We start from the raw sequence: 22,178 nt of genomic DNA, 5'->3' as shown, positions 1-22,178 counted from the left end.
CCTGGCGTAAGCCTGGAGTGAAACAAGGTGTGTGTGGAGAGGGGTGTGGTGGGGAGTGGGGCGGACCCACAGCTTCCACGAGCTCCCAACCAGTGACCCTTGGAAAGGTCTTTAATCCCTACCTCGTCATCCCGCAAATCATTAACTCCCCAGCAGTGGCAATCACCTTAAAAGGCCCAGCTGTAAATGTGGCACTCATCACTGTTAGGTCCCTGCTCTGAAACCACCACAGGCCTGTAGTCACTTACCCGGAGCGTCTTCTGCATAAAAGTACCCCAGGGGATTCTGCCACCACTGTTACCTAGGAGAGCAGAGTTCTGTATTGCCCCACTCTGTTGTTCCTACTGCCCAGAGATCTCTATTAATGGCCCATTCTTGCCTAGCAAGGGCCTGATTCGAATCTGACCTACACCATTGTAAATGAGGATGAAAGAAGAGAATTTGCAAGGCCTGAGTCTCCCCTGCTTTGTATTGTTTTTAGTGCCTAGGAGCCCCAGTCATGGAGTAGGACCTCACTGTGGTCCTGCTTTGAGCAAGGGATTGGACTCGATGACCTCCTGAGGTCTCTTCCAACCTTAATATTCTATGATTCTGTGTGCTAGGCACTGTACAGACAGAACAAAAAGACAGCCTCTGCCCCAGAGAGCTGACGCTTACCTGTCCCACACTGGCTCAATGGAAGCTTGCAACGTGCTCTGATCCCACAGAGTGCTGAGTGGTACCATCCAACTTGGTCTTTGTTTCTTAATAGTTGCTGGTCCATGAACGTTTAGAAATAGCGTCCAATGGGGCTTCTCAGGGACCGTGCTTGTGCTTCTGAGCCACATAAGCTTTGCTGCCTCTAATTCTAATTAGTATGTGGCTAATTTCTTTTCCACTGGAAAACTGCCTCATTGCCAAACCCCAAATCTATTACCTATTGAGCCAAGGAGCAGCAATGTCTACCTCATGCACATATCCCGCTGGGTTAAACCTTACCCCGTGACTCAGCTGTGGCAGGATTCTCTTTTCTACTGCACAGCCTTGCTCCAGAACAGAGAGCGCTCACTCCATATGCAAGCCCCCGTTTGAATGGCGAATGGAGAATCTTTATTGTGCAAGGCTAAGTACACAGCCAGGCATATCTGTTGCAATCTGTCTGATACAGGGAGCGTGCTCTGGCGTGCTGTACACCTGATTCACCAGACATGGGCTCTAGCCATCACATACAGGAGGGATCGTTTGTAAGAAAATTATTATTCATCAGCAATTGGTCTCTTTTTCTGCCTGTGAAACATTTGCAAGGAGATTGGGAAATGCTCAGATGCATTTGCTATTCACAATTGTCCCTCTATAGGTCTATTTCTGCCCCATGTACATACATTGAGCAGTCCCATCCCACCCTACTGCTTTCTGGAGTTGGGTTGTACCCTCAGAGCATCCCGATGAGTATGGATTTGCTCCCCACTGAACCTGTAGTTAGCTCTTACCCTTCAAGAATCCCCATTAAGCAATGGATTGCATACTCACCTTTTCATTACTAATTGCCTCTCATGAGCAGCAGATTTGGAAGTCCCCTGCTTGAGTTTCCCTCTTTGGAAATGATGCTGGAGCCAAGGGACTTGTGGGATTTGCTCTGGAGTTTCCACAGAGGATAGTGGGAGTTTGGCCTCTCCTCCCACAGTTCCCTTGGGTGGCCATCTGGTTTCCCACAAGGTCCTTCAAAATCACCCAGAAGGCATTGCTATTGAGCTGTGTACAGGGAACTCCAGGATAACTATCCCAGAGGGCAGTGCAGCTGAGCTGGTGTAGAAAGTGTGATAGAGTCTTCAATTACATGGTCATATACTATTTTTCCCATAGGGCCCCTCTTTGGAGAATTTACCTGCCAAACTCCAACATATCTCTATCTCCACTGAGTACGTGTGAACTGAGATTTTCAGAGGCTCATAACTTGGCCAAATTTGGGTGAAATTTCCCCCTGCTCCATGGCGACCTGCATCCCAAATTTCAAGTCGTCCGTTCAAAGTACAGTGGTGCTAGAATTTTTTTTTAAAACATCGGCAAAGCAATGTATTCCCCCCAGCCTCATGCCTTGAAATGGCCAAACTCTTTAAGCTGAAACTTTAAAACAATAATCAGCTTGGGATAGACAGTCATTATGAAAAATTTCAGCCTGAATGGTTAGTTTGGCAAAGTTTTAATCAACTCAAACAAGGTCTTACAACAGAAATTATGATCTGTTCCAATTATAATAAAGGACCCACAACTCAAGTTAACGTCAATGGAAGCTACAGCACCTCTGAAAATCGGTCCCCTAAATATATCCAAGCATGTCCGTCGCCTAGCTATAGTTGCAAGAAGGACAAGCTCAACAAATGATCTATTTACAAACCAGCAATTTTTATTTTATACAAACTTGCAAAGTACAAATGCATTTTTTTCCTTGTGTGAGATTGGTAGCTACATCTAAAACAAACGCTGTTGGGAAAATTACAAAGCAAACTACCACTGACTAAATTACTGGGAAGATTGGTGTGAAGAATTCAAGCTGCTGAAATGTGACAGCCATTTGACCATGGTCTCTTCGATCTAATGTTATAGTAGTTGTCATCTAAGGTCACTTTTATACAGAAAGAAAGACACCAACATCACATTGTTTCTTGGATAGTTTTATTTGTCTAACACTAGCAAAAATCAATTTTTTGCCACTCCTCCCACCCCACGCCCCCAAAATAATGTGCATAAATAGATCTTTTTTTGATGCAAACAGATTTTTTTGTTTGTGGTTTTTTTTTTGTTTGTTTGTTTTTTACAAGAGTCGCTGGTATATGAAGGTGTTATGAAAAATAACCAAAATACATTTAAAAATTAAAATAATTAAAAACAGTTCCACAATACTGCAATATTGTGATCCTCAGCCATGCCACTGAGAACTCACAACTTGTAACTTAGGAAACTCTTAAAGTGACAGTAGCAGGGATTGATCACAGACACTATGTTATTATTCGCTTAGTGGGGAGGTTTCCTCGCTGTCCCCTCTGCATCTGCTAGGTCATGCCTTAATGCCAGGAAGGTTCTTTTTAGGAGCTCCCTGTGTCCTTCGTGGGAATCCCTATGCCTTTCAAGGGTGCTTACCAGTGGGGTTGCCTTGCTCCCCCACCCCTTCCCTTAAATGTACAACACCCTCCCCTAGAAACCATGTTGTTGGAGCTGAGATGCAGGAGAGCCCTCTTCACGATGGGAGACTGGACTGACTGGAGAGTCAAGGGGGAGCCCCTTGCGGGGCTGACACACTGGTGGGAACTCCAGGTTGTCTCTTGGTTCCATCCATGACGCAAAGGCCACTAATGTCAGTGAGCGTCTTTCCATTGATTTTGGTGGGTTTTCAATTGGGCCGCTAGAAACAATCCTCCTGACCATCCACCTCTCTCCTGCTTCTGCTTAGCTCCTGCACCCCAGTTTGGTCCTGGGGGTTCTCCTACCTTGGCTGCATTTTTCTCAGTTCAGCCACACCCTTACACATCTGGGGACACATCCACCATGCAGAGACCATCCTCCCCGGGGGCCTATGCCCTTGGGTATACACTTCGGGTGTGTTGGTGAGATTAGCAGCTGGGCTACTGATAGCCCTTTGTACTAGTCACACCATCACAGAGAAACCATTCACAAGAACAAAAGGGAGGTAAAAATGTAACATTGAAACTCAAGATTAAAAATCCCACATACAGTCACAAGGATCCATGATTGACAGCTGTGTACCAGCAAGACATCCTCTGCAATCCCCAATAGAGTAGTGTCCTATATGTCTTCACATACTGTGCCTAGTGGACTAACTTCTCAGCATCTGCAAATCAGCCTCGCTCTAATGACTTCAGAACTATGCCAATTTACACCAGCTGAGGACCTGGCCGAATACAGAGCACTACCTATTCAGTAACAGGGAAATAAATGCATCATTTCTCAAAACTTACAGTTTTTATATTTTATTTTAAATAAATTTGCTTTTAATAAAAGCAGAAAATATATATATGTATATTTAAATAGGTCTTTTTTTTTTTTTCTGATGAACTGGCAAAGAATCTCCTTTTGTAACTCTCCGGCGCGGCTGATGCCAACAGCCCAGCAGAAAGAGAGAGAGAGAGAAAGTTAGCACAAAACAGTACCACCCGGAAAAGGAGAGAAAAACAAATATATATATATATTATATAAATGTATAATTTCCATAAAACATATATTAAGGCATGTATAGCAAAATAAAGGGCCAGCTTCATGAGCTAACAGGGGCTGTTTGGGATTCCATTATGGGAGCAGGACTGTTTTATCCCCAGGGATGTTCTATGTATTGCTAAAAGAAAAAGAAAAAGATTGATTCATAGATCTGATTCTGGGGAAAGTTCTGTCTCCTGGGACGTTTTGTGTATTGCCAAAATTAAAAATAGACAGACAGATAATCTAGGGAGATGCTAGATAGATCCCATTGGGCAGAGAGGTTCTGTTTCCTTGGATTTTATGTGTATTGCCAAACTAGAAAGAAAAATTGATTCACAGGCTACAGCAGGCAGGCAGGCAGCCAGCTCCCATTTCACTCAACTGGTGGCATGGCTGGGAAGAAGTAGAAATCTTGTGAGGTGCTGAGCATCTGCACCTTCTCTAGATTTCAACTGGAGATGTGGGTTCTCAGCACCAATCAGGATCAGGCCAATGGAGAAAGAAAGCTAAGAAATAGATTGAGCTTGATTGCGCATCTCCATCACATTGCCTTTTTCAGAATTATCCCCTGGAGTTTCAAGTGCTGGGACAAGACAGTTCTTCATCCATGTAGAGAATTGACAAAGCCCCAGTCTCTAGTATAAGGTACAGAGGTTGATTGTCCACTCCTACGCTCTGCTCTGAATTTAGTTTGTCTTCATTTGAGTTAATCCTGGCTTGCACCAGTGTAGGTAAGAGCAGAATCAGGTGCAAAAGTCCAATACTGTCCAATGTTAGAACAGGGCATCTAACTGTATTGGAAAGTCCATAGGAAGAGGGGCTCTTGACAGAGGAGCTCAGATAATATTCACAGCAACACTGGGACAGCTTGACACTTGGGGCTTTTCTATTTCAGGTCAGTTTCCTTACACCAGATCATTTCGCATACAGACAGCAACATTTCACAGCTTCGCGCTTGAAAAAGTAGATTTTGGAGTGCAAAAGCAAGCCCATATTCAACCCAGATTGGTCTTGTTTTTGAGCGTAGGCCTCAATTTCCAATTTGAGAATTTTAAAATTCCATTCTAGCAAAAAACTGAAATTTCAAAAGAATTCATCACTCACTTAAGCACCAAAATAAGTGGCCAGATTTTCAGTGCTGTTTTGAAAATCTGCCCATCAATATCACAGCAGGAGCTGCTGGGTATGGGCACTTTTTAAAAAAGTTTTTAATAAAGTTTGCAGATGATACAAAACTGGGAGGTATTGCCAATTCGGAGAAGGATCGGGATATTATACAGGAGGATCTGGATGACCTTGTAAACTGGAGTAATAGTAATAGTAATAGGATGAAAATTTATAGTAATAGGATGAAAATTTAATAGTGAGAAGTGTAAGGTTATGCATTTAGGGATTAATAACAAGAATTTTAGTTATAAGTTGGGGACGCATCAATTAGAAGTAACGGAAGAGGAGAAGGACCTTGGAGTATTGGTTGATCATAGGATGACTATGAGCCGCCAATGTGATATGGCTGTGAAAAAAGCTAATGCGGTTTCGGGATGCATCAGGAGAGGCATTTCCAGTAGGGATAAGGAGGTTTTAGTACCATTATACAAGGCACTGGTGAGACCTCACCTAGAATACTGTGTGCAGTTCTGGTCTCCCATGTTTAAAAAGGATGAATTCAAACTGGAGCAGGTACAGAGAAGGGCTACTAGGATGATCCGAGGAATGGAAAACTTGTCTTATGAAAGGAGACTTAAGGAGCTTGGCTTGTTTAGCCTAACTAAAAGAAGGTTGAGGGGAGATATAATTGCTCTCTATAAATATATCAGAGGGATAAATACAGGAGAGGGAGAGGAATTATTTCAGCTCAGCACCAATGTGGACACAAGAACAAATGGGTATAAACTGGCCACCAGGAAGTTTAGACTTGAAATCAGACGAAGGTTTTTAAACCATCAGAGGAGTGAAGTTTTGGAATTGCCTTCCAAGAGAAGCAGTGGGGGCAAAAGATCTGGTTTTAAGATTCTACTTGATAAGTTTATGGAGGAGATGGTATGATGGGATAATGGGATTTTGGTAAGTAATTGATCTTTAAATATTCAGGGTAAATAGGACTAATTCCCTGAGATGGGATATTGGATGGACGGGATCTGAGTTACCCAGGAAAGAATTTTCTATAGTATCTGGCTGGTGAATCTTGCCCATATGCTCAGGGTTTAGCTGATCGTCATATTTGGGGTCGGGAAGGAATTTTCTTCCAGGGCAGATTGGAGAGGTCCTGGAGGTTTTTCGCCTTCCTCTGTAGCATGAGGCATGGTTGACTTGAGGGATGCTTCTCTGCTCCTTGAAGTCTTTAAACCATGATTTAAGGACTTCAATAGCTCAGACATAGGTGAGGTTTTTCATAGGAGTGGGTGGGTGAGATTCTGTGGCCTGCACTGTGCAGGAGGTCAGACTCGATGATCAGAATGGTCCCTTCTGACCTTAGTATCTATGAATCTATGAAAAAATCTTGCCCGTGTTTAGGTGCCTAAATGCGAGCTGAGTACTTGCAAATCCACTCCATGGTGGAAAAAATATTTGCATCTGCATGTAGCCCTAATTTTGAGAAGGGACAAGGAAACCAACTTGGACAGATATAAGAAACCTCCTTCCTCCAAACCATTGCTTGAACTGAGCTGAGGTCTTGATGGACCTTCTCACTTATGAGTTCCCGTTGGGAAGCAGCAGTGCTGAAATAATGCTAGATTCTGCAGACCCCGATGGTTCAGGTAGTTCTGACAAGCTTCAGAAGAGCAGACAATCTCTTGGATGAGTCTCTGAATTATGTGTCTTCCATCACCCCCAATACGTCCCCCTGAGATGATGATTCTCTCAATGTATTGAGAAAACAAGGAACCCACATCTTGAAGAGCAGGCTCATCTCATAAGGTATGTGAAAGAGAGACAGTGCAGCAGTGACTCAGCACCATGCACACCTGATCTCAGTCATTCCAAAAGTCAGAGGAACTATTCTAGCTCACTGTTCTTCAGAAGAAAAGAATTTCAGGGGCATGCTTGTCTCAGTGCCATGAGTTATGAGTATTAGTTGCCTGCATTCCGTTCCAGATGCAAATATAGCAGGGAGCCATAGAAGTTAGAGATGGGTATCTCGTCCATTTCCCTAAGCCCAGAGCAGGATTGTTCTCTATGCAGGGATTGCCAGACCAGGGGGCCATCCAGTGCAGTATCCCATGTCTCAAGTAGCAGCTGCTTCAGACAAAGGTGCAACAACCCTGCAGTGGGCGATTATGTAATCACCTGTCCATGGCGAAGCTTCTCCCTTGTCCCATCCATAAGAAGTTGGCTTCTAGCCTGAAAGCAGAAGGGATTAGGTCCCCTCCCAGCTATGCTCCTATTCCTTTGGGCCTCACAACTCTGGTGTCCCCTCCATTTTGGGGGCAAGGCAGTGCTTTCCGGATGGAGGCAAGAGACCGTGACAGCATCGACATGGTACCTGCCAAGACCACTGCAGGGAATGCCCCTCTAGTCCACTCTAGGCCGTTCAGGGTTAGATACCAAGGATTAGATGGGGCACTCAGATCCAAGGTGATAAGATGCCCTAGAAATGCCATAGATAGCGAGACAGTGCTGTTCCCTCAGTCACTTCTCCAGTATTTTGCCCAATCTAGTATTAAAGTATGTGGACAGCAGCTCTTGATTTCACCCCACTCCCATCCCCATAAAAATGCAAGAAATGAGCATTGCACTGGGTAAAACAAAATTCTGAGGAAGGGCACCTGTTGCTACCATCCAGAACCTGCTCTGGTCCAAGAAAAAAAAATATCCCGAAGCCTGTCCCCCTTTCTCCTCATCGTCTCTATGTGCAAACAGATCCCTCCTGGCCTCAGAAAGCATCAAGGCTTCGTCTGGTCACCAACACCAGCCACTTGGGCTCTCCTAGCCCCGTCCCCCTGTATCGTTCAGCTAATTCCCTTACTACATGTCCGCATACATTGCACAGACCTGCTGTTCCACACCACCCTTCACCCTGGGAGGGGAAACACTAGTATTTCACAGATACAGCTATATCCTAATTTTGCAGATCCCATAACCTCTCCCATTTTCTGCCCAGGAGCCTTTTCCCTCCTTGGCTCCTGTTTCCATCTGTCCATCCCAGATGCCCACTCCTTCCTTCCCGTGGATGCTCATGAGCGTGAGTGGAGAAACGTGGCTGGGCACAGGTGGCTAGCTCCAGAGATTAAAGATGCTAGTAGCCGTTCCAGGCCAGGGCCTGGGGAGGTGAAAGGTGCACAGAGAATGGAAATAGGGTGCTCACATCGGTGGAGGCCAAGAGCAAGCTCAAACTGCAGCGACAGCTCGGTCCCCATGCAAAAGCCCCTTCAGGACACAAGCTTTGGGAGACAAATATTTCAGTGCAGGAAGCAAAGGGAAACCCCCCCAGCCTCCAGTGCGATGCTATCCCCTCGATTAGATATTCCGGCCATGGAACAGACTGGTGGGTAGCTGTCAGATCCCCTGTCCTGAAGTTCACGCCGGATGGGCCCATCTCCCAGACTGCAAAAGATCTCACACAAAACGTCCATCATTGCAGGAGCAGTGATTTACCAGCGCCTCTCTGCCGCTCTGTGCTCCAGCAGGCAGCCCCCCCATGGCACTTCCTCCCGGGATGGTACACGGCCAGTTGGGGGGACTGGTGCAGAGATAAGGCTCCGTGTTCTCCTTGGTGACAGGTGCCGATGCACACCATCTTCGTCCTGGACGATCTCACCGTTGGTTGGCGGCAGGGGTTCGGGGAGAACCAAAAGCGATGAGCGGGGAAAGATTTGGTTGTCGAGTCGGGACGCGCATGTTTGTGTGTTAAAACGTGGCTCCGTGGAACTTCACGGTATTCACAGCAGCCAGGGCTTGTGCTGGAGGGAGGAGAGGAGAGGGGAGAAGGAGTCAGAAAGCCGAGCCCTCCATCTGCCGGGAAGCGTGGCAGAACTGCACCTGCATCACGCCCCAGGGTAGGAACGCTTGGGAGCAAATGGGATTTTTGTCCACTCTTGAAAAAAATAAATGACCCTTGTTAGGCCTGGTCTGTACTGAGGATTCGACCCAGATACACTCACCTCAAATGCTGCACAAGTGCAAACCCAGGGTAAACAGAGGGACGCCCCAATCTCCACCGTGCAAACCAGGGGGCTCTGCACCCCTGCAAACCACACTGCGCTGGGGTGAATTGTATCTATGCCAGGGTGTGCAGTGCTGCTGCTCCACCAATGGCTAAAATCCCAGGGCAGAAAAGGCCATTGTCTGGTAACTGGCCACTTTCACCAAAAAGAATTAGGGACGTTTTAGAGGTACTCTAGTGCTGGTGACCGGAGCTGGGCCAACAGCCATGGAAAATAGGCTCCACTATTCATCCGGAGAGCAGGTCCAGCACAAGCAGCCTTTCTGCCTGCACTGCTCTGCTGATGGGCCTTGGCCCAGCCCCAGAGGGCTGTCCCCCGGGGATGGGAGGAGAATTCAGTTTCCATGGCCATTTAGTCCCCAGCATCTCTGCTGAGGCTGCTGACAAGGCAGTGCCAGCTTGGTGCTGTGTGTCCACTAGAACCTGCACTGAGACCCACCAATCTCATCTCACACAGGCCAACACACAAGCCACCAGATTGTAACAGCTTCCAGTGACTCACTACTGACCTGGCCTGGATTTGAACCTGCTACCTAGAGGCAAAGGGTTTCTGGAGCTCATGCTCATCCTGTCTCCTTGGTTTATGGCCATCATTCCCAATATCGGTTATTTACATGGCTTTGTCTATGCAGTGAACAGAACCACTCTCTCTCGGTGCAGGATGTGTTGTTTTTCTTGCCTGTTTTCTCCTCTAATTTGCACCCTTGGATTTCAGCTGGGGTCACTTCTAATTTACAGTGGATCTAAGCGAGGCGAGAATTTGGCCCACAACATCAGCTTATTCCATTCAATGCATGGCCAAAGTAGGCTATAAGGAATGGCTTTGGCGTAGCCAGGACCCACTTAGTCCTGGAATGGGCAGAAACCACATGCTCCCATCCAGCTGCATTCTACCAAGTAACCGAGTCCTTAGCTACACCATTAGCTTTTCCTTTGTGCCCAGAAATCCTGGAAAAGACTCTTGATCCTGAAGAGAGATGGGGCCAGCTCCTCCACTGGTGGAAAGCAGTGTAGCAGGGTGGATAAAAATGAATGATTTCAAAAATGGACTTTTTTTAAATTTAAATCAATTTTAAAAAAATTTAAATTCAATACATTGTTCTTTTTAAAAATAAATGTATTTATAATTAAAAGCGAAATTATGACAACCTACGTTCAGGCCTAAACTTACTATAGACGATTCATATAATTTAAATTTACATAAAAAAATATAGGTTTCAGAGTAGCAGCCGTGTTAGTCTGTATTCGCAAAAAGAAAAGGAGTACTTGTGGCACCTTAGAGACTAACAAATTTATTTGAGTATAAGCTTTCGTGAGCTTCAGCATCCGATGCATGCATCCGATGAAGTGAGCTGTAGCTCACGAAAGCTTATGCTCAAATAAATTTGTTAGTCTCTAAGGTGCCACAAGTACTCCTTTTCTTTTTATAAAAAAATATAATATTCAAGCAGTGCATGTTTACTGCGAAGTTTTAGAGAAAGTCAAAGCACTGAACTGGTCAAAGTCACTGGCTAAGCAGCTGGAACCTGAAGTGCAAAACTAGCTTTTGACAGCACTAGTCTCTTCTCCAGGTGCAGAGAGTATTTTCTTCAGTTCAATTTATTCAGTTAGTTCAGTTCAATGACTAATGCATTCAAAGCTGAGAAATCAACTAGGAATTGAAACAACATGCAACATTGCTCTCTTCTTTCAGCTGTGACTAAAAACAAGATGTAAGAGGATCATATCTACTAATTCTAAAATCATGATGGACAGGGTGACCAGAAACAATCAGGGCTATTCACTAACTACAGCTGATGCTTCCTTTGTTTATCAAAACATGATTGGCATTTAAAACTGATTTATTAAACTTTTTTTTCTTTTGTATTCAGCACATTTAAGGTACTTTTATTTAATTAAAACATTTTAAAATGTTCTTCTTGTGGCTTTTAAATTGAATTCTAATTTTCATCCAATTAGCTTGGCATAAATCATGAGTAAAAATGAATCATAGTCTAGTACATAGGAAATGCATCATTCCCATTTCCTAACATCATAAAAAGCTACAATTCAGAATAAACATATGGTAAGCAATATAACTGCTTAAATAAATGTGTATGGACATAGTGTAACATCCTGGTTAGCAAAAAGAAGTACCAAATTGTACCAACCAATGAGAATCAACTTTATAATAAGTAAATAACTGAAAAGTATAAATGCAAACCAAAAATTAAAATTGGTTATTTAAATCAAGGCTTGTTTATTTAAAATCGCTGTGATTTAAATCAATCCACCCTGCAGGGCAGTTCTATTGACTTTAGTGGAGCTATGCCAGTTTATCCTAGTGGAGGATCTGACCCAGGAACTCGAAACAAGGTCCGGGACCCTCAGTGTTTCAAGTTCTAAGCCCCTTGTGCTTGTTCCATGGGAAGAGACTGGGCTAACATGGCAGAGGAGAGTGTTAGCTTGGTGAGAAGCAATGTATGAATGGATGGGAAGAGGAGACTCTTGAATGAGGTTCTTCCCATCGCCCCAGGAGGCTGAGATGTACAGAGGATGAGATGAAGTACAATAGAAAAGGTGCTTACTTCATGGCTCAGACACGCATAAAATGGCTGCTGTCGACGACCCGGGATGACTCAGACGAGAGGGGGTTTGTCGGTGGAGTCGGGGAGGCTGGGGAAGTGGGAGGACTCGGGGTGGCACATTGAGCTGGAAACAAGAAATGGAAAAGGACGTGAAGAACACAGCGCTGCAGCCGGCAAGGGGAGAAAGGAAACAAAGCAGGGAGCAAATTCCAGACGAAGGCAGAGAGGTTAGAGACGACAGGAGAATATAAAAAAAGAAGGGAAGCGAGGTCAGAAACAACAGGGACACACAAATGGTCCCCCCCACAGCACACACACGTGAGCTCCACACTGGGATCCTCATGGACTAAGGCAAAGATGGGAGGCAGCGCCTGTCTGCAGGGAGACGGACACGGGCCACAGCACGACACCCCCTCGCCAGTACAGCCTCCCACTATGCACTGCACACACCAGGGCTCAGGCGTTTCCTAGTCTGCTCTAGAACTGGGGCAAGACAGTGCAAAGCTTTTTGACCAGAAAAAGGATGGATTAATTTTGTGACAAGTTTTGCAAAAAACGTAGTTTTGACATTTTTTATGGAGAAAAAGGGTTATATTTTTTCATAAGATTTCCTCCCAGACGCATCCCTTTCTTCAGCTGGTTCCCCTGCAGAACGCCACACTTCCATTGAAGATCCTGGGAAACAGGCCCTTCCAGAGAGATGCCCAACCCAACCCCGCCATCCAACATACACCATATTCTAGTCTGGTCTAGCGACATACACAGCTCCCATTACTGTAGTATCTGAGTGCCCCACATTATCCCCACAGCATTCCTGTCAGGAAGGGCGGCACTACCCGCACCACTGGGCCATTCTCCCTCTCTTCACGCACAACCCCTTCCATCCAATATCACTCATCATCTCCACGTGCATTGGAGGCTGTCCCATCTTCCCAGCTGGTTTTTGCCACATGAGGAATTCTTCTTAGTCACCAGCTGGCTAGCCCAGAAGCTGGGATCTCCAGGGACAGGTGTGCTGCCGTGGCAAGAGCTGAGGGTTTGCCACTTCCAAAAGGTTCACGGTTGAATAGCGCCAATGCAAAAAGAGGATGGGTCAGCCCAGGGAGGACAGGTGCAGACCACCAAGCACTGAGAGTATAAATCTGGTGTGACTCCACTGACAACAGGCCAGATCCTCCGCTGGTGTACAGTGGTACAGCTTCCTTGACTTCAGTGATTTACACCAGTGGAGGATCTGGCCCACTAGAGTTTCACTGCTTTGAGTGAAAGGAGAACAAGACCCTCTACTGTCTATTCTCTGCCCTTGTCTGTTCATGATGCTGCCCGTTGAAGTTCACAGAAGTACTATGCATGACCAAGGACAGCAATGAGAGTCAGAGCTCCACTATTTAGTCCAGCTGTGGATCTGGCCCATTACATGCGTGCACATGGTATGAATACAGGGGGCCCGATTCTGCTCCTACATGCGTGTCATTTCACTGACTTCAGTGGAGTTATTCCTGATTTACACAGGTGGGAGAGGAGAGTCACACCCGTGGTTATTACTGGAATTGCCGGGGTAAGTCGACAGGATTGATCAGCCAGGGTGCTAATTCAGTTTTACACTGGTGTAACTCCACTGATTTCAGTACAGGAAAATGGAATAGCCCAGTGGTGGATCTGCCTCTGTGGGCCAAATTCTTACCTGGCGCAAACTGGCATAGCTCTATCAAAATTATGGGAGTTACCTCAATTTATACCAACTGAGGATCTTGGCCTATCTACCTATCTATCTTATTTCTAAAGGCCCTTTCGCTGTATCTAGCCTTTTGCCTACACCCCATTGCTGCCAGGTGCATTGCCTGGTCATCCCCAACACTCATTTTACCCTGAGTTCAGTCTTCTGCCCTTAATGCAGGTAAATCCATGATGATTAGGAATTGTCCATGTCATTAGTACCTCTCAGCTTTGATCTGCCCCTCCTTGACTTAGGCACCCAAGGCATCTCCTGTGACTCTTTTTTTTACCATGAAACTGCAGTTCTTTGCCTCCTGAGTGCCTTACCGGAGAGCATGCGGCCCAGCCTGGAGGCTTCTGTAGCCAAGGTGCAGGATATCTCTATCCTCTTCTCCTGCTCCTGGAGCTGAGTTTCTGCATCCTGGGGCACATCCACCTCTCCCTCGCTTAGAGGGACCACATTCTGCAAGCTGTGGCAGAGAGAGTTTGGCATTACTGTCTCAGTGCCCCTGGAGCAATGGCCCGGCCCGAACTACAGGGCATGCTCGCAAGGATGCAGGATATGACTGGACAGAACAACAGGGTGAGCAGGTAGAAGACTAGGTGGATGAGATGAATGGGTAGAGGGGAGGTGGGTGGATGCATAAGTGGAATGGCAGATAGATGGGTGGCTGGATGGGCGAGGAGTTTAATGAGTTAGTGGGCAAATGAATAGATGAATCAGGAGGCTCCGTGAACAGATAGCTGAATGGATTTGCAGGTGCACGAAGGGAGGGTGGACAGATAAACAGCGGCTGTAGTGGATGGGTGGAAGGTCAGACACAGGCACGAGAGAGAGGGTACAATGGAGGAGGTGGCGGTGTGGCACAGCCGGTGCTGAAATGGGCACAGAACAGTACCATCACCTGGATTTGGCAATGAGTGTCTTTATCCTTTCCACTTTCTTCTGCTTCTCCTTCATCTCTTCAGGGCTTAGGGGGGTGTCCGGTTCCAGCTCAATGTACCGCTCCGGAATGAGGACCTTGTCTGGGGTGGAGAGCTAGGAGGAGGCAAAGGCAGGTTTTAAGTCCAGGGGTCTGAAGTCAACATGGGCATTCTGTAACTGCACGCATGGGGGGAGAGCACCGCAGCCAGCATCTGTCCCTTCTCCAGCACCCAGTGCCTCCTTCAGGGCTCACCCAGCCTGTTCCAGCACTCGCATATCACCTGTTTCTGCTCCAGCAACTCTCTGTAATCCAGAACCAGCACAACACCCATCCCTGGCCAGGACCCCACATGACACCCACCCTACACTGCATTCTTCTCTGCCCAGTGCCCCGCCCTTGTATCTGCTCCAGCCCCCAGTCCCAGGCTATAGGACGTAAGAGCCTGGGCAACACAAACGCCTAGAGGGACCTGTCCCTTCAACCCAGGCGCCATTTTCTCCCGCCTGTCCTGGGCCCACGTCATCTCAGAGGAGCTGTCTCCCCGCACCATGTACACAGTCTCCATAGCAATCTGCCCCCATTGCCATCCCTAAGGTGAGTTGCGCCAGTGGGGCCAGGTCTCACCTCCTTACTGATGTCAACGTCATAGTGCTGGGGCTCCAGCTCCATCTTGCGTAGCCGGGCGATCTCCTCCCTCGGCGTCTCGTAGACTTTGCCGGAGTCCTCGGTGCGTAGCGCTGCCTCCAGGTCGGAGATATCCACCTCGTGGATGCTGCGGTGTCGGCGCACCTGGAACGGGCCACAGAGTTGCCACCTAAGAGCCAGGTCGGTCCCCCAGCAGGGTCATGCCCCTGCTGGCTCACAAATGCAAGAGGTGGCTCTGCCTCGCTGGCCTTTTCCCCTCCTCTTCCTCCCCCACTCCTCCAGAAACTCCAGGGTTTGTCCTGTCTGTCCATCTGTGCCATAGCCTCAGAGCAACACCCACACCTACCTTCCCTGGGCAAGCACCTCCCTATGTCCCCATCTCTCACATCATCCAAGCACCCCACTATGGGCCCCACCGGCTCTGCCCTTCATGCCCCCAAACATCTGACTACTGACCCATCACAGGCCCCAGCCTTAGTAATAATTATACCATCTGGTTCTTCTGCAGCACTTTCCATCAGTACATCTCAAGGTGCTTTTCAGAGGAATACAGTATCGTTAGCCCCAATTCACAGATGGGAAAACTGAGGCATGGGGAGGGGAAGTGACTCGCACATCCAGTGGACCAGTGGCAGAGCTGGGAAGAGAACCAGGTCTTCCAAGTCCCAGTTCAGTGCTCTGGCCACTAGACCACACTGCCTCCAGGCAAATCCAAACAGGGCCTTTTGGTCAGGGGAGGACTTGCAGTCCCGGATCTGAAAACCCTCTTCCTGGGAGACAGCAGGAGCTAACCCACGCCAAGGGAGCTGGCCCAGAAACCCGAGAGGAGCCCGGGGACTGGACAAGCTCAGGAATGTTCTTCTGAGAAAGGCCTGTGGGATAAATGCAAATTCCCCCCCAAACCTCAAGACTGACATGGGAAGACCGTACCACTTTGTATGACGCGGGTGCCTTCGCGCTGGGAGCATCTGGCTGCTGATTGGCCGGGAGCTGCAAACTTCGCCTTTTTTCCTTCATGGATCCGCTTTGGTGGCGTTTCATCCGGTCGATCTGCTCCTCCACGCTCATTTTTGCCTTCATCTCACTGGAGAACACGGCGCTTTTTGGCCTCTCCTGGGGAGAATCCAAAAGGCCCCACGGTTACAGAAGGGCCTCAACATGGGTTGGGACCCCAGTGTCCCCCAGTAGTGGTTTCAGATGTGCTGCTCTCAACTTGCTATCTAAGGGAAAGGCTTAGACGCTAGACAATTAGCGTCTCAGCAGCTGTTCCTGGGAAGCCCAGGATGGGAAGAACACAGGGGCTGGACTGAAGAGCATCAGCGGAAGTAGGGGAGTGCAGGGCTGGGCTAGCAGGGGGCCATGGGTTGGGATTGAAGGGCACTGGTAGAGTGGTGCGTGTTGGTGGAGGTGGGAGGGCAGGTCAGGAGAGAAGCGCCATGGGTGGGACAGTGACTCGGCTGTGGGGCAGCCAGGGAGGTGCAGACAGACACTGAATTGGAGCTCAGACATTCAGACCAAGTTCAATACCGGGGGGAGGATTCCCAGGCCTTGCAGGGGTAGGCAGATGCTAATCCAGTTAGTGAAGCCAGGGGGTTCTGCACAGGTGGTATTTCCTTCTAAAGGCTTCAGACGCCACCTCCTTGTGTCAACACAGCTCAGATAAACTCCTGTGCCTCTCGCAGCCCCTCTCCTGAATGCTCCAGGGAAGCTGGCAAACGTGCTGTGAGTCCGACACCTCCTATGGGCTTCCTTTATCTTATCCCACTCTCTTCCACCTCTGCACCAGTCCCACCTCCCCACAGCCCATTCCAGCACCCTGTACAGTCTCCCATCTCCTACCCCAGCCCTGATCCACATCCCTGCATCCCCTCTATTTCCCCCCAGGTCCCTGCACCCCATCCCAGGATCCCCAGTGACATGCAAAGCCGAGAGCCGCAGCCTACCCCGGAGGTCAGTCCATTGACGATGCTGCTGGTGCTCCTCCTGACCACACCCGAAGTGGGTGCCGAGTCCTCATCGGTGGGAGACTTGGTCCTCGGGGGAACGATGCCAACTGGGGAGAAGCAGAAGAGAAGATAAATGCTTGAACCCAAATCAGCTGGCTGCCCAGGGCACTGCAGGCCCAGAGGGTGGCTCCAGGGCCCCATGCTGGTTTGGGACATGGCAACAGCTCTCCTGAGCTGCAGGTTGCCTCGGTTGTTCACTGCTCCTTGCCCTCTCTCTACACTGCTCATCTTTGCTGGGTGCAGAGGATGTGCTCCCACAGCCGCTAGTGGGGGGTGGCTGCGTACTCACTGTGTACTCCAGGGGAGTGCTGCTGGGCCACTCGGCACTGGGAATGCATAAGGATGCATGGCCCGTCCCTCACACCTTTTCCCTGAGTGTCTCACAGCCCCAGCACCCCAAGAGAATATTATTAACCCCATTTTACAGTGAGGGGAAACTGAGGCATGGAGCAGGAATATGACCTCACCCCAAAGTAACATAGCCAGTCAGTGGCAGAGCCAGAAATAGAACCCAGGAGTCCTATCCTCCAACTGCCTGCTGGGATTACTAGATCAATGCAATCATACTGTGTGCTTCACATGGAGCGTGCAGAGGAAGGGCTGGGGAGCTGATCTGTTAATGCACCAAAGAGCCCCTAGGCAGCAGATGACATGGAGGTGCAGAGCCTCCTAACCTGACTAAAGGAGTATCCCTGGATACTGAGAGACCTCGGCATACTGGGGGCCTGGTGACAAGACCCTGACTCTCCCAGGTGTAATAGCCTCTACCCAGAGGGGCAGGAGGAAATATTAGGGTAATAGTCTCCTCCCAACTCACTCCCTCCCTTTCGGTAGCATGCTCCACTGGGTGCAAGCAGATGGCCCCAGCAAGCTCTGAACCCAGCTTACTGCGTCCTCTTAAATTGTGCTCTGCACTCATAAGGTACCATGGATTTTGATAGGGAGATCCCCAGATCCAAAATCCAAGAGGTGAAGCCTCCCTCAGGGGCCACCCAAAGCTTCTGCTGGCCAGTGCCTCCAGCCCTGATCTCCCCTTCTTGGACTTTATTTATGGTGACAGAGGAGCTGCCGCCCCCACTGAGATGGCGAGGCCATGGGAGGTACCTTTGTTGAGAGCTGCTTGCTTCTCAGCATCTGGCTCTTGCCTCGTCTGCGTGAGCCTGGCCTCTATGGGTGGGATGGGGGCAGAGCTCCGATGAGCATCTTTCTTATTCTGCTCGAAGCTGGACTTGGACTGAAGAAAGAGAGTGGGTTCGCTGGTGAGCGGCTGACCTGTTCAGGAGGAGCTGTTGGCAGGGCAGCTGGGGAGATACCCTGCCTTCAGACCTCTGCCACTTATTAGCCAGGGGGAGAGCAGACACAAAGGACACACACACAGAAAAGACCGAAACACACACACACGAAATAGCAATCGGGAGAGGCACTTAGGCAGGTTTTCATTTTGATCAACACCCTTCCCCCCTCAGCCCAGACACACTCAAAGCACGAGATCCCATCATCTGGACAGAGAGAAAGGCAAAATCCAGACTGGGCTTGGACCTGCAGAGCCATAACCAGGCATGGTCTGGGACACCCATTTTCGCCAAAGCGTTGAAGGCTGGGGCTACGGTAGATTGGGGTCTGCTGTCTTGGCTTTGCCCCATCTCTCGGCAGGATCGTTACTGAACTAGTTTGTGCAGGATATTTTGCTCACCTTGTGAAATACGAGACACGTTTGCCCCATAGTCAGACCCTTTGCTATTTTTCTTTTGGGTTTGGGAATGTGGAAGTAGTCTCCTGGGATCTGACCCAAAGCCCTTTGAAGTCAATGGAAAGATTCCCGCTGATTTCCACGGGCCGTGCATCAGCCCGAGGTTGCTGACTGAGTGCCTGAACTAACTCTCATTAAAGTCTGTGGAAAGGCTCTCACTAACTCCAACGGGATTTGGATTGGGCTGCTGAGTTCCAGGCCCCACACCTTAACCACAGGGATGGTTAACCAAAGCTTATGTATGTGTTGATCCATGAACTGGAGGTGGGAGATGCTCAAGTGATTTGAGCTCCTCAGGTTGGACAAGCCAGCAACTCTGGATCTGCTCCCCAGTCTGTGAAGTTCATGAGTCTGGAAAGCAGAGACAGGAGGCTGCACGGATGAGCCATGTAGCTTTAGAAAAATCAGGTTCTGACCACCACACCCTGAAGAGCAGCAGAGGCCTGGAGAAGGGTTCCTCTGTAGGTCTATTCCTCTTTCCTCTTTCCCACAATGTCTGCAATGAACCTGCTCAAGTTCATCTTCCTCCTGCTTCCATTTCAGGTTCAGACAACATTCCCTGTGGACAAGATCTGCTACAGTGTGTCAATGAATACAGCAGGAATATGGGAGTGGGCAAGGTAGGCCATGGGTGTAAATGACATGGGATGGGTTGGAAGAATGAGCCAGCGGCGGGTTGCAACCATTACATCAGCCACTTGTACCAAATCCCCTCCTACCTTGAACCCCAGCTTGGCACCTCTTTGCAGCTCGTCTCCTTTCCAAGGGCCTCAGTCGGCTTCATGAGGGTTAGTTAAGCCTTGGAGTGGCCAGCATTCATAACGAGCGCATCTCGAAACATTGTCATCAAAAAACTCCCCAAATGAAAAAGGCTTCTTGACCAAAACCACCATTTTTTCAGAACATTTTCATTTTGGTCAAATTTTTTCCTTTTTCAATGAAACATTTTGACCAAAAAGAAAAACAATTTCAAGGAAAAAACTCCAAGTGAAAATTTTAAAAAATTGAATTTCATTTTGGTGGGAATTTTTTAAAAAAATTCTCTCTCTCTCTACTGGAGGGTAACAAAAAAGTTTAAAAATAGGTTATTCCTTAATTTCTCTCTCTTTCTTTAAAAACAAAACAAATCTACCCCCTCCTTTACTTCGGGGGGGAGGGAGAAAGTTTAAAAAGTGGGATTTATCCCCCCCAACTAAACAAAACAATTTTTCATTAAAAAAAAATCCAGAAAATTTCAGGAAAAGTTTCAAACAAAATGGAAACATTGTTTCCTTTCAAATATTTGTACAAAATATTCTTATCTTTTCCAGCCAGCTCTATTATTATCCCTGTTAGACACGACTGGCCCCAACGTACACAGCGAGCCAATGACAGAGCTGGGGACAGAACCCAAGAATCCGGGATCCCCCCCAGTTCACTGTGGTTCTTATTTAAGAATCCCCTTTCATGACATAAAATGCTGAAGCCACAGGAAACATTAAATATTGCAAAGAGATCCTGTGATACAATTAAATAGGCCACATTTATCCCCTGGCTTCAACAGGCTCATGCCAGCAAAGATTCCTGCCCAATATTTCCATGGCAAGGCAAATTCTCAAATAACTTTGCCTTGGGTAAACTGCACCTTTCCCAAAAAAGGGACTGCACATGCAACCAGGGAACTGTTTGCATGTTTTAAACAGCTGGCTGCAAGCTCAGATAGCTGTTTGCACGCATAGCCACCTATTTTACATGTGCAGCTATTCAGCTGCATGCAGGTCAAGTCTGCATGTGCAAAAAGTTGTCTTCCGGCACGTTTGCATTTATACATGCAACCTTTGTATGAATGAAGCACCTATCTGCACTCACAATTAACTAGCTCGTTCATGCTGTTACTTGGTGGTGCATGTGCATTGTATTGCATGCCCAAGTATACATCCGCACACACTAGCATGGCTTTTGCACCTGTGAGATCACTTAGCTGCATGAATGCTTGTGCTTTTGTTGTGCGAGTGAGTATTTTGAATTTTACACATGGGTGTAAATCAGGAGTAACGCACCCAAACAATGCAGTTATGCTGGCGTGAGATCAGAATCAGGCCCTGTACAATTAGTTCGCTACAGCCGAGCACTTGTTTGCAGATGACAACTGGAAGTGCAATTATCCAGGCTGGAGTAAAGAAAGCCAGAGGGAGAATGGAAGAGAAAAGCAAACACGAACCAGGCTGCTCAGCATGTGATGCTGCACATTTGAGTCTCCTCTCCTGCTGGTGTCAGTCAGAAATAAATTGGCTACTCACATCAATGGCGTTACATTGGCCCAAGCAAGAATCACAGTGAGGCCAGCAAGAGGCCCTGGCATTCTCCCTCTATCCCGCTGTGTGGTGGGATCATAATGGTTGCATCCCTGCACCCTGGCTTTTACAGCATCCTAGTGGCCGGCACAGTATCCCCTTTTCCAGACTGAGATGAGACTAGATTTAAGGGTGTTTCAGAGCATTTGCCTTTGAGCATCAGTCACCTCAGTTCAAATGGATCCAGCAGCAGTTTAGCTTAACGGCCTTACCAGAAACAGGCTTGAGTGCACTCTCTGGGCAAAGTTTTATGGACCATTGATTTCCATGGACAATAAGAATACTCCGCTTTTGCATGGCGAGCGTCACTATGCACTGATCTCAAAGGAGGGCATCATTACCCCCGTTGGGCATATGGGGAAACTGAGGCACAGAGTGAGGCTGTGACTTTCCCATGGTCAGTGGCACAGCTGGGAATAGATCCTGGGTCCAGGCCAGCGCCCTATTTATTAGACAATGCTGCCTGCCAATAAGCCATTAAGGGGGCAGAGCTCACTAAGTTCCCCAAAGGGGGAGGGATTCTAGTTACAGTGCCCATCTTAAAATGCCTGCATAAATCTAGAATTCAAGACAAGTATTTCCCGTTTGACAGGGCCTGGCTGCAGAGAGGTCTCAAGCATGGCTTCTGCTCCCGGGAAAGCCCCTGCCCGTGCTGGGGGTCTGGATGCCCAGGATGTGCCATGCTTCTCCAGCTTGGCGGAGTGCAGTCAAGGAACTAAGCTCCTCCCTGTCTCTTCCCTAGGGGCACCTTGCTCCCCATACCTCTCCAGCATTTGCAGCTGTAGGGAGAGGGTCAGCTCTGCTTTGCCCCCTCCCAGCTATCCCCGTGGCTCTCCCCCAGCTGGCTTCGGTTCCCAGTGGGGGATGGGGATACTGTGTG

The 22,178-nt window shown here is 48.1% G+C and overlaps 1 protein-coding gene across 7 annotated transcripts in view; it reads right to left on the bottom strand.

Moving 5' to 3' along the window:
• Positions 1-6,683: 6,683 nt before the first annotated feature.
• Positions 6,684-22,178, bottom strand: part of PLEKHA6 (pleckstrin homology domain containing A6) — a 139,063-nt gene continuing 123,568 nt past the window's right edge. For all 7 annotated transcript variants that reach the window (XM_043500494.1, XM_043500498.1, XM_043500497.1 and 4 more), the window contains 8 exons: positions 18,320-18,449; positions 17,153-17,262; positions 16,140-16,322; positions 15,189-15,353; positions 14,544-14,677; positions 13,966-14,108; positions 11,923-12,046; positions 6,684-9,092 (listed from right to left, as the gene is read on the bottom strand). In XM_043500494.1, the coding sequence (XP_043356429.1) occupies positions 11,931-12,046; positions 13,966-14,108; positions 14,544-14,677; positions 15,189-15,353; positions 16,140-16,322; positions 17,153-17,262; positions 18,320-18,449 (981 nt within the window). In that variant the 3' untranslated portion in view covers positions 6,684-9,092; positions 11,923-11,930. The remainder of the gene's footprint in view (positions 9,093-11,922; positions 12,047-13,965; positions 14,109-14,543; positions 14,678-15,188; positions 15,354-16,139; positions 16,323-17,152; positions 17,263-18,319; positions 18,450-22,178) is intronic.

Source organism: Dermochelys coriacea, chromosome 21 (assembly GCF_009764565.3).
Source record: "Dermochelys coriacea isolate rDerCor1 chromosome 21, rDerCor1.pri.v4, whole genome shotgun sequence".
In the NCBI taxonomy this organism is placed as follows: domain Eukaryota; kingdom Metazoa; phylum Chordata; order Testudines; family Dermochelyidae; genus Dermochelys; species Dermochelys coriacea.
This window is presented reverse-complemented; position numbering and strand designations above follow the sequence as displayed.